The sequence below is a fragment of the Heliangelus exortis genome, chromosome 20, assembly GCF_036169615.1.
Source record: "Heliangelus exortis chromosome 20, bHelExo1.hap1, whole genome shotgun sequence".
Classification (NCBI taxonomy): Eukaryota; Metazoa; Chordata; class Aves; order Apodiformes; family Trochilidae; genus Heliangelus; species Heliangelus exortis.
The window spans coordinates 5402968-5420435 of NC_092441.1; the positions used below are offsets into that span (position 1 = coordinate 5402968).

Sequence of the window (17468 nt, forward strand, 5' to 3'; positions counted from 1 at the left end):
TTGGGCAATTTTCCTTGCTTTTCTTCCCTGCTGTGCTGGATGCAGGCTTCGTGCTTGCTCCCAACCAGGTATCCAGCAGCTCATCAGGTAGCAGAACATAACACAAATATTACAGTTACAGATGAGCTGTTCCCTGCTGCCAGTCACTTCTTGGGTTAGATCTCTTCATCATTTTCAAATCAAAATCTTTATGCACCCAATTATAACACTTCCAAGTGAGAATAAGGGGTATTCCATTCCTCCCAGGAGGGCAATGGAAACAACTGTGTGTAAAGTGCTGTGACACTAAATTCCCTCCATCTCATGCAGCAGGACATCTCACAGTGAAATAGCATTTATAAAAGGGTTATGCATGCAAATACTGTCATTTCAAGTAAAAGAGCTGCTAAAGGATTGCTAAGAAAAGTCCCTGGAAGTTTTGGCAGTCACAACCACCAATACAGCAAACTGCCTCCTTTTGCTCAGCCAAAGAGCCTCAAATCCCACCAGTGCCACCCAGAAAACACCTTTCTAGCTCTAGAAAAAGATGCTCACTTCATCTAGGTGAAGGATTCAGAAAAACACCAAAAGACATAGGTAAAGGAAAACCAGTCTAAATTACATGAGTACTTTGAGTACAGTACTTTATCAAAGTCCAGGCAAAGACCAGGTTATTACAGTTACAAACATACACACAGGGGATGGAAAATCAGATGTTTTCTCCCCAGTGGCCAGAACACAAGTCAGAACATCAGTTTCTCTGTATTATTTTGCCCCAAAGACTGAGTCTGACAGACTGATGAGAGTGTGCTCAGCAGATTACCCCTAAAGTGTTCCCATCAGCTCCTGCTGACATTCCCACCCCCCCAACCTCTGGTGTCCAAAAAGTGCTGTTCCTGCTCCTGGGCACATTCCTGGGTGATAGAACAAGGGCCCATTCTGGATTTTCATCAGTTAAAAAAGAGTAATTAATCTTAATTCTCTTCTTCTCCCTGAAAAATAGAACTTCTATAGCTTGAGGAAAACAAAGAGCTCTCAGTTGTTCTGTGGCAAATTAATCTTAAAGAAGGAATCTTCCAAAGAAAATCAATAGCCTGTAAGAAGTTTCTGAATTGAGCTTCAGCCCTCAAACTCAACCCAGAACCAAAGGGTACTTTCAGCACTGCAAGTCTGCTGCTCTTGTACTTTGTTTATAATAGAGTGTCATGAGTTGAAAAAGTGAGATTTTCACACCTGAGCAATTTCACTTATGTGTGGCTTCACCTTCATGGAAGACTCGAGTGATATTTAGTACAGTCTGTAAGATGACGAGTATATATTTCAGTAAACTTGAAAGAAATTATTCTCAAAAGAAGGAATTTAATAAGAATATACTTTTTTTAATCCTGCACGTAACATTCTATACTTAAGCCATCTTTACTCAAATGTACTTTTCAAAATTAGTCTGTTCCATATGAGAAACTTTGAAAATTATGTCTCCTTACATGGTCAATTTTATTTTTTTTAAATAAGAACCTAATTAGATTAACCATGGTGCCATGGAATCAGCTTTAAAATTAATTTGGGTGCTGGAAGGAAAGATAGAGCTCTCACACAGAGTAAGTGACAGGTTCCAGAAAAAAACCAAGTCTATGTTCATTCAGCAACAGGACCTTTGAGAAACACCAATACAAAGCAAGGCAAGGGGATATTTTCATACTATAGTGAAGCAAGATTTCTCAAGCACACCCTCCAAAATGATTCCTGACCAAACTGAGATGTGCTAAGAAGAGGTGGAATGAGGCAGAGGCATCCAAACCTGCAGGAAGGGGAAACCTGAAATGAAAACCACTTGAAACCATTGGTAAAGGATGCCCAAGCTCTTAAACAAGTATTTTTATAAAGAGTCCCACACCTAATTAATTTGTATGATCTGTGTCTGTGAGGCACAGCTCAAGTTAATGAAAATCTTGTTCCCAGTCCACACGTCCAGCAATTCCAGGGCACAGCCTTTAGATTAGTGCCAGCACATGGAAGACATGCCTGGTTTTTAAACACAAACACAAGGCTATGGCCATTCTGAAAACACCAGAACAACAATTTTTCCTGTCTAACTGAAATCTGAAAACTAAGAAAGGTATCTTTATGGCAAATAAAGTTAGTAAACCTTTCAAATCTTTGGAAGTACTTCCACACAAGTTCATTAAAGCTGTTAAAAAGAGAGGCTGCAAATTGCAATATAAATGGCAACAGTAATCCCAGACAAATCAAATACCATTGTGCTGGGTAAGACATTTACATATGCAAGGAGAGATGAACTGTACCTTTATAATTATAAAGTTTCAGCAAACCATAAAACTAAAAAGCAGAAGAAAATATAGAGGAGCTGAGGTGAAGGGGTTAACAATTGTACAATAAGTGGCCAACTGCTGGAGCTTTTGTAATTGAGTTTGTAAAATATGGGGCCAGTGAAAATTAGAATTTTGAGCTCTGGGAGCACTGGTTTAAAAAGTTCCAACCCCATATCCACATATGTTTCTTCAAATATTTCAACCCCTGACTCCTCTGTGTTTGGCTTCAGGCTGAAAAGAACAGATCACTTGGTGCCCATGGCAAGTGCTGCTGCAACAGGGAGATGATGTCAACCCCTGTGGTGCAATTCATAACCTGATGGGGGTAAATTCACTTCTTGGCAATTTAGAAGAAAATAAGCTGTGCTGGGCCAGTTGGAGCCAGATGGTGACTGAAATTATTAAAATCGTGCGTGCTGCAAACCTCTGAAAAATTGCCCTGCTACAATATCCTAAGCATAGATGGGATCCTAATACAAACCAATGGGTGTATAAAGAGCACTTAAAGCAGTGTACAGTATGACCTGCTACTGTTTAACTGCAATCTTTCCCTTCTCTGTTTTCCAGGTCCAATTAATCCACTATAACCATGAGCTGTACACAAATGTCACAGAAGCTGCAAAGAGTCCTAATGGCTTGGTGGTAGTTTCCATATTTATGAAAGTAAGTATTCAGTATATAATATAGGACCATGGAATTATTTTCCAATGATCTGTAAATCTAGAAATTAGGCTCCTCATTATACAACAACAATGCCCAGAGGTTCTGACCTGGAATCCAGAGACAGCATCATCCTTGGAACTGTACACACAATATTTTCTCTAAAGCATCTACAGTGTAATGTAAAGAAAATGAAGAGGCATAAGGGAGGAAGAAATAAAATCCTGATATCTTCAACATCAGGCATAATGTAGCAAAAGTTACTAGTTCTTTAGTTCTTCAGATTTGGTATTTTTTCATGAAATATTATCCATTCAATTAGAAGCAAACCTCTCCTAGCAGGCTGAGGCACTGGGAAAGAGGATGTGCCTGCACTTTGGAGTCATGCTGACATTTCAAAGCCAGCAAAATAGGTTTTCCTCAATGTTATTTACCACATCTAAACCTCTCAAAACTGAAAGAACATCAAAAGTATAACTTGCAATATCTATCATTTCACAGAGCTAGAAAGATGGCACGTTCAAGATGTACAATTAGGTCTATAAATCAGTGACTGAGCACTGAGCTCAGTTTACTCAAACCTCCCTAATTACACTGGAGAAACCTTTTCTCTCCTTCTCTATGAAGAAGGCATAGCCCAAAAAAATGTTGCTCATATTCTGCCATCATGTGTCTCATCAATTTAAAGATACTTCTGAGAAAGTGCTTCATGCTGAGATAAGAGGCTTTCATCAGACTTTACATATTGGATAGCTATAAATTCCCTTCAGGAATGCTCTGGTCCCGTTTCCAGAGGTGAAGTTGGTGAAATGTGGGTGAGATTTCAGCATTTTCCTTTCTCTTCTGCAGGTGTCGGAATCATCAAATCCATTTCTAAATCGAATGCTTAACAGAGACACCATAACGAGAATAACATATAAAAGTAAGATTCTTTTCTTTCCTCTGCCTAACAGCTGCATGCTTTTAGTGAAAAGATAATGTATTTAGTGATCCACTGAAACAAGAGCACGTCGTTATGGGCAAAAATCAAATTTGCACTGCAGCAACTCTGCATGACAAACCTGAGAACCTGAAAAATTAGTAAGGTCAATACTTCACCGAATGAATTTTGAACTTTAAAGTGTATTTTATGTTTGAACAAGCAATAAATTAATGAAATTATATTTTATACATATACTGCATTCACACAGAATACTCAAGAGAAACTGCTTACTGTTAGCAATAAAAGTAACATGCAGAGAAGACTGGATTATATCAAATCAGGTTATGTCAAGATGCTGCATCATTAACTGTGGATTTAGAATTCATTTATGCTTTTCTTTTTGTACAGAAAAGTTCTGACATTTCTATTCAACTATTGCTTCATTTAATAGATACAGATCATTACCATAGCATGTATATTTGTTGTATTCACATGTGGAAAGCTTTTAACTGATAATGCTCAATAGTTCCACGTTAGTGTATTAAACTTGTGCAAAACTGGAGCTTAAATGTCAGTGAAAATTAGGTTAGTTTAGAGGAAGTCATGATAAATACATCTCTCTCAATGGAACAAATTAAACCTCTTCTAAACACTGCATTATTGTCTTTATCAAATACTCATTGGAATTCCAAGCAGCCATTAAGTTAATAAGTTAAATGATACCAGATTTAACTTTGAGAAAGTACAAAACAAACTGAGAAGCTAGGGACAGTGTTGTATAAAGTCTGCCTTCACTTGCTGCTGCTTCAACAACTTAACTTTTTTTCATGAATTTCATTAATTTTTCTTTTGTTTATGAAAGCTGGGAAAGAGTGGTCCATGATACCTGCAATGAGAGTGGTTATCAGAACTCCAGGCTTTGGTTCACACTTCTACTAGGGTTTGCCTCAGTTTACCTCGTGTATATTAAATATATTGTTCTATGAAACCCCTTACAATATTGTGTTTTGGAGAACTTTTTATGTAAAACTCCAGAGATCTCAAAAGGCTGCTTAATTTCAACAAAAGTCACTGAACTTCAGGCTTATGATGGAAACGTTTGGAAAGATTTCTATCCATGTCCCTAAAGCAGAGATTTCTTTCCATGGACTCCCACCTTTTCCCCTCTCCCTGCAAAGCCAGAATTGTAAAAAGTGTAGATTTGAGACTCATGTAAAGTGAAAGCACAGAATTTTACCCAGCAGTTCCTGAACAAAAGAGCACTAAAAAGTTTCAATCTTGCCACACCATACAGGATTTGAGCCAATCCAACCCCATTCTGAAGGAGATGGTTCCTTGTCCTCTCGTGTCACACACACCCTTCTTCCCACTGACATTTCTCTGACTCTACCTCTCAGTTAACAAATCTTGTTACATCTTTGGTCCAAATAAAACACCTCTTATGAGAAAATCCTGTTCTGTTATCAGTAGGAAAGAAGTCAACAGAGGGTTCCTCCCATCAGAACATTTTTCCAGATTGTTCTATCAGTAGGAACAGGCAGGATATTACCTCAGTGTTTAAACATCCTATCTTGATACCTTGCAAAAGCCCAGCAGCACTGTTCTGTACCAGCTTCTTGCCCACCAGGAGACAAGGGAATCATCCTTCAGGCTGTGTGTGTTTCTTCAGGCTCTTTCACTCTCAAATCCCATATTCCTGGCTTCTGTCTGGAGATCACCCAGAGCTCTGACTGTGCCACTGCAAAAGCTGCTTTTCCCCCAGTACACACTCACAGACCTCTCAGCTCTCACACTGAATATGGAAGACTCCTGCCTCAATTCTCCCATCACAGCAGCTGCATCTCATGCATTTATATGAGTATCACAGCCATTTTTTTTTTTTTTTTTTTTTTTTTACTCCTTGCCCCCCCCATGCTGCAATGACTGGTCAGCAGAGCAAAGATTGGACACTTTGTGGGTGCTCAGAGCAGAGGCCATGATTAGGGATACACAGCTCAACAGGATGGGAAGGCACTGGCAGCACCTTGCCCATGCTGCACAGGTGAGCATGCAACTGTGTCCTACACCAGGAGGCAAGTCTGCCTTCCCCTGCCTAAATATTTCATTTGTACACTGAGCTCCTAAGCAGGAATTCCTTCTCCCTGGAGCTGACAGCATCCAACAACCTTTCATTGGTTGTTTTGCTCCTTTAGAAGGAAAATGCAACCCCCATCACACCTAATTTGGGTTTACTAAATGAAATTTCACATGAAAGTGAACACATAACACAGGCTGCAAAATCAATGATTAATGGAACTGGTTTAATTTTTAACCACTAGGGATTTTATCTGTTAAAATGAATCCCTGGTAGATACAAAACACATCATATTCTGCCGGGCACTGGGTTACTTACCTTAGTAACCAGTATTGACTTGGAATTTTTTTGTGTAAATTGGGAATGTGAGAGTGTTATTGAAAGTAATTTTGCAGTTGTCTTGTGTGATGGATTATAGCATCATTGCTATCAAATTTTGCCTCTCACACTGTGAGGGTTTCTATTCTGCCTTTAGCAGCTGGAGGTTTTTAGCTTGTGCTTTAGGGATCTACTCCTCAAATCAATACTCAGCAGGTTCTGACAAACTGACCAGTCCCAGTCTGCTCAATAGGAACAGGGAGCAAGTGGTAAGTGGAGCAGAGCTTCCAGGTCAGGACAGTTGGTAACATAAGTATTTTTTTTAAAGAACATCAACAAAATTAAAAACTGTCTGTGCAGGTGCATGAAATTGCTTCAAAGGACAACTTCTGCTCTCCTATATTAATGGCTATGCTGAGGGAAAGTGGACCCCAGGGAATTTTTAAGCAGATTCTAAATCCTTTCACTTCTGTTATCACAGCCCAAAGAATCCACTGTAAACTCATTGAAACAAGTGTTCCTTCAAACAGAGTTTAATCAGAACTTATGTGAATACCTCTAAAGGAAATCTGACTTAATATTCCTTTTTAAGTATGACAATGGAGAGGATAAGTTAGCTTTCTTTCAGAACAGTTATGCTACATTAGCTTTCACCCAGTGTTTGCTTAACACTGGAAAGAATTAGCATTTTAGATTCTTAAAATTCCACATGAAAATTTAGGCTTGACATTCACCACCAAAATACTGCCACAGCCTCAGCTAGGCAGAAGGGCTGTAAAATTCCCAGTTTCTCAAAATCTAGCACTAGCTATTTTATAGATAATGTACAAATTAAGAAAACATTTAGATTTTAAGAGATTATCTCGAACAAGATTAAGATTCAAACCTCTTGAAAGAGACACACAATTTGCTGACTCCCCTTAAACATATTCTAGGGGAAAACAGAGGCAATGAATCGGGTTTGGAGCCACTTGGCTGCTGGGTTCTGGGAGGGGAGATGGGCCCACAGTTCACAGGTCCTCAGCATGGAAAGAAGACAACCTAAGAGTTTATCTGAAGCTCAGTAAGGCTGAGGAGAGCATCTGTCCTGATCCTGAGAGCACTGCCATACACTGTGCTTGCCCATGCTATATCCCACCCCCAGTGTTATGTTCTGAGAATGATTAAATGCAGGGAAGCCACAGACAAAAGTTAGAAGACCATTATCTAAATAACAAAACACATTTATATACAAGACAACCCAAAAAAAACCCATTATTACCTCCACTAATGCCAGCAGTTCATCTGTTGCTTTATATTCTTTCTGCTAAGTGGTCCTGGGCACTGTCCTGAATACAAATCAGTCAGCTATGTGGGACACACAAAATACATATGTGTATCAATAGCCCTCATCCATATTAATTTTGAGTCAGCTTTCCACCTCCTAGGCAACATTTCAGGGCAAATTCTACCTTGCTTAAATAATTTTAGCCCAACCAAAGTCAGTATGGATGTGATAAAGCAGTTTTGGTCCTTAGAGCTTGAAAGGCTCTGTTCTGACTAACTCCTTGCCATTTGGAGCTAACACACCACTCTCCATGCTTCATAAATAATGAACAGGATGTTCATGTGGGAAAGGGGAAAATGTGAGATCACTCATTGAAAACAGGAACTGCATTCATTCTCTTCTCCTGGAATCCCAGCAAAACTACTGCTGCACTGCAAATGGTTTTAATGAATAGGGCACAGGTGTATTCAGTCAGCTCTAGCCATTAAAATTTAGCAGCATTTTGGCTCTAATATTAAAGCAATGCCTTTGCACTTTCATCTGGAAAATTTGGGTATTTAGAAAGACTTTTCTCCACCCCATAGGCCAGTGGAAGCTGAGCATGACAGTGCCTTCTAATTAAGGATCCAGCCCTATGGTAGCCCTGGCAAGAACATGGCAGAAGGCTGTAATTCTGGCAAACCTGAAAGGACATGCCAAGATTATATTTTTTTAAATACCAAACATGTTTAACCTAAGAAATAATTGTAAAATTGTAAGGCACTGGTCAATGTGGTGTAAATGTTATATTCTCAGCTTGACACTTTAACTGATGCTGAACCCAGGAATGTTGCTGCCCTGGAAGCCTGTAGCATGCTGACTGCACTGTGTCAAAATGAAAAAAAGGTCACGTTTGCTTTGCCTGTGTTCTTTGATTTTCTGTTGCCCAATACAGTAGCCTGCAGTCCCTTTTTCTCCACTAGACAGAACAAGACAAGCATTTTGCTCATCTGTTGTCCTTCAGCTATAATACATTAAATTCAAGTTAAATTACTCTTTTTTAGTTCCTATATGCTTCGTATTTCTTTTCTTGGTTCTATTTACAATCTTTTCCCACTGGCCAAGGAACTGTTTATCAGCTTTAAAAACAAACAGAAAAAAGCAACTTCCTACAGAAAACCAAAAACTGTTCAAGCTTATTGAGAATAGTAACGTGAAATATCAGAATTGAAGCAAAATGCCTAAATTAGACTTTAAAGACCCACTTTCCATGTTTCCTTTTGTCTGAGCAGTATCTATTTTATTTGTACCATCTTCCTTACCTCCCATTAAAATCCTTGCCAGCTCCTCCTGTGTATTGAAAGAGGAACCAGGCCTGAATTTGGAGCTCTCCTTGCCCACCTTTGAGCTCTCAGTCTGCAAAATGAAGCCCACTGAACACTCTACATGCAAAAAGATTTCACATTACAGCTCATAACCAGCCCAGTTGTTCCAAGATAAAGGACAGCAGAGTCATCTCAGAAGTGTGGACATCTCTGAGTAATTCCTGTGCAGAAACTCATACAGCCTAAGATTTGGCAGGAAAATTTGAGCTCCAGTTTTGACAGCGCTGCCAAAAATATTGTAGGGCCAGCATTACACAAGGGAAATAATGCACACAGCAAAGGCTGAGGAACTTTGATGACTTTTAAAATATAGAACCATAGCTCATCATAGTTTGGTACATGTCCACAAAGTGATTTGTGTTGCAGAGGGATCCCTCATTCATTCCCAGGGAGATTTCCAATGAAATCAGGGACCCTGCTAAGCTGCTTTTCCAGCTCAATTTTAGCACTCTGAGTGAGCCTGCCCTGCACCCATCCCCACTGTGCACATGAAAGGCTCCATCCAGCAGCTTTATTATCATGCATTAACCTCAACAGCCTCCTGTAGGAGAAGGGCAATTAAGTTTTAACACTCTTGGCCTTCCCAACACTCTGGTGATCAAAACCTGATCACCCTAATATTGCAAGCCAACATTCTTCAAAGACTGCTGCATCTAAATCAATAAATGCACCTCAAATAAGCTCAGCTCCAGTTCTGAAATAAGAATCAGAGTTTCACTGTGCTAAAATGACAGATGATGGGTGTGGACATCTCAGAATTGAACTCAACCCAAGCAGGTTTAGTGACTTCATGTTATTTGTTTTCCTTGAAACTGCTGGAGCATTCAAAAATGCATGTTCATTACACTGCATATTTTGGTAAAACTGATGATGTCCTTCTGGAATAAGGATTGCACATAAAAAGAGTGAGATTTTTTGTTAAGCTATTGTTTTATCTTCATTGCTTTCCTTCTTTATTCTCCAGATGATGCATACTTACTACAGGGGCTTAATATTGAGGAACTTTATCCAGAGACCTCTAGTTTCATTACATATGATGGGTCAATGACAATTCCACCCTGCTATGAAACAGCAAGCTGGATAATAATGAACAAACCTGTCTACATAACAAGGATGCAGGTAAAACCAATTTTTAAATTATTTGATCTAGTATAGGTACAAAAGACTATTTAAATCATCTGCCTGTCCCTAGAATGCAGCAGAAAAATCTGGCCTGAGAAAATAAATGAGGAATGATAAAACAACCCTAAATACTATTTGGGGTTTTAAAAATTACTTTGAAAAACCTGAGACATGTTTTATCCTTGTGATATTCCTTTTGTCCAGTTTTGCTTAGATGCAGAGAAATCACTTCTTTTCTTTTCTAAATGGGTAATCTGGGGGAATGACACAGCTGAGCACGAGCAGCCATGCTGTGCATTCTCAAGTTTTCAAGAACATTTTCCTACAAGCACCATTTTTAGTTACAACATTAATGTACAAATTATTTCTGGAGTCTATGTTAGTACCTATGGGTTATTATCTCATGATCTCAATTTTTGTCATGCTTTACTGATTAGTTACATCCTCTGCTATTAGTGCTGCAAATTGATTTCATGGAATATTTACTAATTACATTGCATACCCAGACTGTAAAAGTAATGCACAAGTTTTCCTTGGGAGCTGTTAAAGAGTTTCAGTAAGTAAAACTCAGCTACTGAATTTTCCTATTAGAGCATTAAATGCCACAACCAAGCCTCTTAAACTGTTCACTGTCATGGAAAATATTTTCTTATGTTTTTAGACCAAAATACTTAGATCATTTTTTTCTCTACAAATCTCAGCTTTTTTTTTTTTTTTCCTCTCTCCGGTTTCCCATTTGTTACAAAGGTTTTGGTTGACATGCTTTGCAAAGTCATCATAAAATCCATTGCTGCCTGCTTGTAGCCTGCATCCAACCCACTGGTGGATGCTCTGAAAACCCTAAATGATTCAACAATTCCCTCTCTGCTGATCCATAAAACCACCTCAAAAGAAGGCCAGAATCTACCAGAGGAGCACAACAGACACAGCACAGACAGGAGCAAGTCAGACCTGTCAATGGAGAGAGGATTTCAGTTTTAACATCATTAATTTTGTGACTTCAGCAGCATGACTCTCACTTATCCTTCCCACCCTGACTGGCCACACATGGTTCCTGAGTGCCAGCATTCCAAGCTGTGTCTTCCCAACCCGAAGCTACACTGATAGCTACAAAACTTGGGAAATGAGCTCTTGTCATTCTTCAAGTTCCTTTTCTCTACACCAGCTGCTGCCATGCAGTACTCTGGATTCCATTTGTTTCCTGAGCAGCCAAGGACACCTCATACCATTTTCATTTACACAAAACCAGTTATTTGGGTTTAAAATGGGGCTCAGAAACAGAGGACCACAGAAGGAACAGTTTCACCTCAAGTTAATTCTTCCATCCCACCTCTGACTAAAAATCACTGAAATTCTGCTTAACTCTGATTTATTAAGTAGTTTATTTATTTGTGTTGCATGTTGCTTGCTTACAGGAAAGACCCCTACTAAAACTCTTTGTTTTTTATTTTGTACAGATGCATTCTTTACGGCTGCTAAGCCAGAATCAGCCCTCCCAGATATTTCTGAGCATGAGTGACAATTTCAGACCAGTGCAGCCTCTCAACAATCGATGTATCCGAACTAATATCAACTTTAGTTTACAGGGAAAAGATTGTCCAAACAATAGAGCACAGAAACTTCAGTATAGAGGTAAGTTCTACCTCCAGAATAATCCTTTCTATGCTTCCACTGAGCTCTTTTCTTTGAGGAACCCAAGTGCATAACAAAGCACACAAACAAAACCAGATGAAACTCCAGCTATGGGGGATTAATGGTATGAGTCAAACATTGCACACTTGAAATGGATGAGGAAAGTTGCCCAGAAATATGCAGAAACAGCATGACAAAAACACCCACAGTCTGGGACATCTAATATTTTATTTTAGAAGAGATAGGACAGGCCTTCAGTTTTCTAACCTCATTTTAAAATCTATTCACCATACAAAGTGCATTTTCCCCTCTTTTACTCCCCTTGGAAAGAAAATGGGGGATGAGCTAGTCTTGATAGACAGCTGCAAACAAAAGAATAAATTTGATGTGGGAGGTACCCCACCACCAGCACCCAGATTGCTATATTTTATATTACACAATGGATATTAAATAAATGAACCAACCCAATCTCCTGGTGGTAGAGTCTTACACTGCCACAGCTGGAGGCTCACAGCTGAGCTCTAATGTGTCTTATACATCCTCTAGATCTATGCTCATACAGTTTTATTGCCTGTAAAAATGGTGCTAAAGGAACATCTCCCTAATAGTATTATGAGGGAGTACTATTGAATGGTGGAAAAGAAAGCACATTTCCAGCTAGGAGGCTGATGAATGAGTTGCAAAACTTCAAAGAAACTGAAGTTCAGACTTAATTCTCTTCAAGAAACAGGAGAAAGTTGTCTTCTGGTTTGATTTTTTTTTTTTGTTTGTCTTTTTGTGGTTTTTTAACTGCCTAATAGTTTTAAATTCTTCATACTTGGGGTTTATTAAAGCATAATTCTTTTTGTTTTGTTTCTCTTTCAGTAAATGAATGGCTCCTCAAGTAAGTAACACAGAGCAGGCAGAACCCATAACTCAGTGGAATGCTACTACTGTGAATTGGCATCATCTAGAATGCACCCAACCTCACTCTCTTTGGGTTCACAACAGCATTTGCAAAAGTGCTGTAGGAAAAGAGCTGCCATGTTGGAAACAACTAAAAATTCATTCATTTGATTGTTGGTAACTAAAAAAAAAAAATAAAAAGAAAAGTAAAAAGACGATATTGCAGTAAATGTGATTACAATTTTGATACAGTTTTCCTGAACTAATTTCGCTTCACAAAGAAAGACTTTTCAGCCTTTGTACATAGGAAATTCTTCCTCTCTTCTCCCCACCCTCAAATTAAAAAAAAAAAATTAAAAAAAAAAAGAAAAAAACTGAAAAAAAAATCAGAAAAAAAGGTGGCTCGGTACAGCATCACAGTGGAGTTGTGTTCTGTGTGCCAAGTAATCCTTGGAAAGCTCTCATTACTTCACTACCATTAATGGATACTGACAAGACAGAACAAGGCAACTGTAGAGGAAACTTATTTCTAGGTTATGATCTTTCTGTTCATTTCATTTTAAAAGGGAGAGACTTTGAGAGATAAGTATTGTAAATATGTCACTGCAGAATATAAAGGAAATTGAAACATTTCCCCCTTTGTCACATCTCTGTAGTAGGATTTGCCAAAATCAGAACTGATCCATTTTCTGTTTCTTGTTTTACAACAGATCATACGTTGTGTTGGTTACTATTAACAACTCAATAAATGTGTTTAACAAATTAATTTAGTAAACTTGCTTTGACTTCTTTTTTCCTTTCTGAAATAATAAGCCTCTACTACTTGTGGCTGCATTTTTTGTGTTTTGTTTGTTGGGTTTTTTACTTTTCTCTCTGTTTTTTTTTTTTACTTCATTTGTTTGCAGCCAAGTGAGTCCATGGGAAGGCACTTAAGGATTGTATAACTTTAACTCCACTTTATGTTCCATCATTAATAGGAACTGGACTCAGAAGCAGAAAGCAGCTGAAAGAAATCTCAGTTCAAAATTGCCATTTTCCCTGCTGAATCCATCATTGGGACACACAAACTCAGTCCTGTAAATTGATGATAGATGGCAAGGGACATCTTTTCTTTACAGACAAAGCAGGAGTGACCAAATATAAGCTGATGCCTTTTTTTCATGTTTATAAGGGTCATTCACTATGTCTGGTTACTGTCAAGAATTCAATAAATGTGTTTTAAAAGTTCACATAGAGCATGTTTGACCTTTTTGCAAATTAAAGGTGGGTTTAACATCTTTTTTCAAATTGAGGGTGAATGTGACTGGGGCAGACCTCATGTTATTTATTTCTTAATGCTCACTTTATAACCTCACAGAAAATAAGACAAAGCTACAAAGTACTATATTTGACAAATGAATTGTTTATACCAAATGGAAAAACAGGCACTTCAGGAAGAGTGAGGGAATGAAACCACTCTAAAGAAGCTGTGTCCCAGCTACCTTGATCATGACAGACACATTTTTTTCATTTTTGACTGAAGAGAACAATGCAGGTAACATCAGAGGCAACTCCTGAATCTGTTGCAGGCAGTGGTTTGGAATGATTGCAACTTCCATGAGTTCATCTGTGACATGAAAAGGAAAGCTGTAAGGAAAGGGAAAATGTGCATGGGGTGGGATTCAGGGGACTCTCAAAGGAAACCTGTAATGACCCCAAAGTCATCAAGAATTCTGTCACTCAGTGAAAGGTGCAGAGAAAGCTCTAGTGAGGGAGCAGAGGTTGGCCTGGCTGGGGACAGTGATGCTGGATTTATACCAAGGGTCTGGGCTGGTGATCCAGGCTCAGGATGCTATGAGCACAATTGCAGTACCTGATTTTTGATCTACTTCATTTTGAGGATTTAAAATGACTTCCATACACCAGCTTAGTGCTGGAAAGTAATCTGAAATACCCATGGCACAACCACAGAAGTATCACCAAGCAGATCAATATTGTTGATTTTGCAGCTGAAGCTAAATTATCACCTTAGTTTACTTAGCTAATAAAAAATTAAAAACATGAGTCACACACATTTAGTGGTTTTGAATTGCCTTATTGATATATAACTTCTGACCTTCTGGTGTTGGGATGGTTTCCACTACTTGTTTGGGTTTTCTCAAGCTCCTCCTAGGATTGTTAAGCTTGTAAAGTTACTGATAGCACAAAATCTGTATTTTTGGACAAATACCTGGTAGCTGTTGATCCAAGTTTGTCATTGACAGAAGGTAGGGATGATAAGCCAGGCCTCAATTATTAAACTTTTAATAAGTAATAAAACCTATTTTCTATTTTACTGAAAGCTGACTGAAGGGATTTAAGAGAAGGGAGAGAGCTGATAGAAGGGATGAGTCCTACAAAGGAGTCGTGCTGTGCTTTGGATTAGGTGAGGCTGCAAATAGAGGAATGGCAAAATCATTCTGAGAAACTGCAAATATATTTGTCAACATTTCCAACTCAATTTTGTGAATTAATAAACTCTATATCTTGCCATGATTTGTTTAGTTTGTTTGGGTTTTTGTAATAGTAGCTTGCAGTAGAAACAGAGCAAAGTAATGCTGAGCATTAAATATCTTGCACCTGGCTCACATTTCAGTGGTGCTCAAACCTCTGGTTCCAGTTTTTTAGATTTGCTTGGATATATTACAAATTAAACTCCTATGAATAAGAAAATATCCTTTCTCACCACTTAAAACTTCTCCCATTTAATCTGAAAGAAGAAGGGGCAAGGGAAATGGTGCTGAAAAACTGAGACAAGTTCAGTTTGACAAGATCAAGGCACTGGCAGCATCCTGCAAGGATGGGAACACCCATGCTTGAAGGTGTGCATGGCTCTGCTTCCCTCTTCTGATCCAGAAACTCCAACTCAGACAAGCAACTCAATTAGAAAGGTAAGTTGGGCAGCAAAGATCAGAACAACTTAAAAATCACTTGAATAGCTCTGAGCATCCACATTTTATTCCTGCTGCATACTTCCAACACTGCCCTTCCCCTTCAATAGGGATTTTTGCTTCCTATACTCTAAACAGTACAAATTTTTCAGGAAGCTCGGCCATAACTGCTCCATGTTTTGAGTTTTTTATTAGATTTTATTCCCCAGATATAGTGGCTGACAAATCAGAAAGAGTCTGCTATAAGATGTGCTGATTTACTGGTAAATGCCTTATTGCAGTTCTCAACAGCATAGCATGGAATTACTCAAGGAGTCTGTTTGCAGAGGAAAGAACAAGACCCATTTATAATGTGAAACGTAATGCAGGCAAACATTTTCTGTTTCCTAAAGTGTCAGCCTTCTGCCCTAATAACTAAAGATGTGTCAAACACATACTCAGAGCAGAAAATGAAAAACAGGATAATAAATCTAAGGGCAGGAAAATAACCCTTAATATTAAAGGAGAGCAAAAAAAAAAAAACAACCGTAGAAGATGCATTAGAAAAAAAAAAAGAAAAAAATCAATCAATAGTCTATGAAGTGAGGTGGATGCTCCCATCCCATAAGGGAAGAAAGCCAGAGTCAAAAGTAAATCCCAGGAGAACAAAGTTACAGCTGCAAAAAAAAAAAAAAAAAAAGATATTGTCACCCCAGAGAACAAAGGTTGAGGCTCTGACTGAGACTTATCTACCCACTCAGACTTGGATGCCAACCCCCAGCACAAGGAGATGTTTGTCTCCTAACAGAGAGAACTCATTTTCCAAGACATTCAGGTACTTGCATCCTGGGCATTAGTTCAAATGCAGACAACTGAGGCCCTGGGAAGAGACCAAAAATAGCTTTGGGAAAACTATAAAAACCAGCTGGCAGCTTATAACCCCCTCTCAAAGCTTAAATAATTGATTGGACCAAGTACCAAGTTTTACAAATGGCACCTCTAATTCATTATCAACAAGTTGATGAAAAGTAAAGGAATCCATCAGCACAACAATTTATTTTTTTTTAGTATCTTACCATTTGACAGGGCAAGGTAACTCCTCTAACACCAGCACTGCAATACTTATGGCCTAAAGGCAAGCACCTGGAATCTGGAGAAGTGCCAGATGAGTAAATGATTGTAAACTGTACAGGCTAAAGAAGTGGGATTATGTCAGCATGATGAGGAAACATCACATTAAGAATAAAATACATGATAAAAACCTTGTGAAGGTTTGTTAGCATAACATAGAAAAGCATAACAGCAGAAAACAGAATTCCAGAGAATCTTTTCACTGTCCTGAATTTTTCCATTAATGGTACAATAATACAGCTGCAAGCTGGTTTCTGCTTTCTGCCTTCTTTCATGCACAATTTAAAATTTGACAGCAATATGAATAATAGTGAGATTTTCAGACACTGATGCCAAAGTTTTGCCATACTGGAAGCCTCGTTCATTAAACATTTATTTTTATCTGTGGTCTGTGAGCTGCAGAAAAATTTAGAGAAATGGAACTCCATTGACAAATATTTCACTGAAATGCTGTCCACATTCCTCCAATACAGATGGCCAGCTGAAACACCTGAATTAAAAACTAAATCACCGAAACTCTACTATATCACAAGCAGTAGAAAGACAGGTTGTTCACTTAGGTTGTCCTTAAAGCATGAGAACTAAACCAAAAATTCCCTTTTGAGATGTTAAATCACCCAGCCCAAATTACAGTGGGACTTGGGCTCCCAGAAGTCCAGCACAATTCCAAATATATATTATAAAACAGACACATCCAAGCCTTCAACTTTTGGCAATTGACCCTCCCCCAGCTCCTTTGATGTCACTTGTCTTGCATGCAAATGGAGAGAACTTCTTTATAAGGGACAGAGCTCCCTGTAAACAGGGGAACAGAGTTGATGGGTAAGATTTCAGCAGGGATTCTAAAGGATCTGAACTGAAACATTACTGCAGCTCTGTTTTTTAGTTGACTGATA

At 38.6% G+C, this 17468-nt stretch overlaps 1 protein-coding gene across 1 annotated transcript in view; it reads left to right on the forward strand.

The window, feature by feature from the left end:
* Positions 1–13319, forward strand: part of CA10 (carbonic anhydrase 10) — a 150788-nt gene extending 137469 nt beyond the window's left edge. Inside the window, exons 5-9 of the mRNA XM_071764063.1 lie at positions 2877–2972; positions 3819–3891; positions 9879–10033; positions 11494–11668; positions 12533–13319. Coding sequence (XP_071620164.1) covers positions 2877–2972; positions 3819–3891; positions 9879–10033; positions 11494–11668; positions 12533–12555 — 522 coding nt within the window. The 3' untranslated portion in view covers positions 12556–13319. The remainder of the gene's footprint in view (positions 1–2876; positions 2973–3818; positions 3892–9878; positions 10034–11493; positions 11669–12532) is intronic.
* Positions 13320–17468: the final 4149 nt, after the last annotated feature.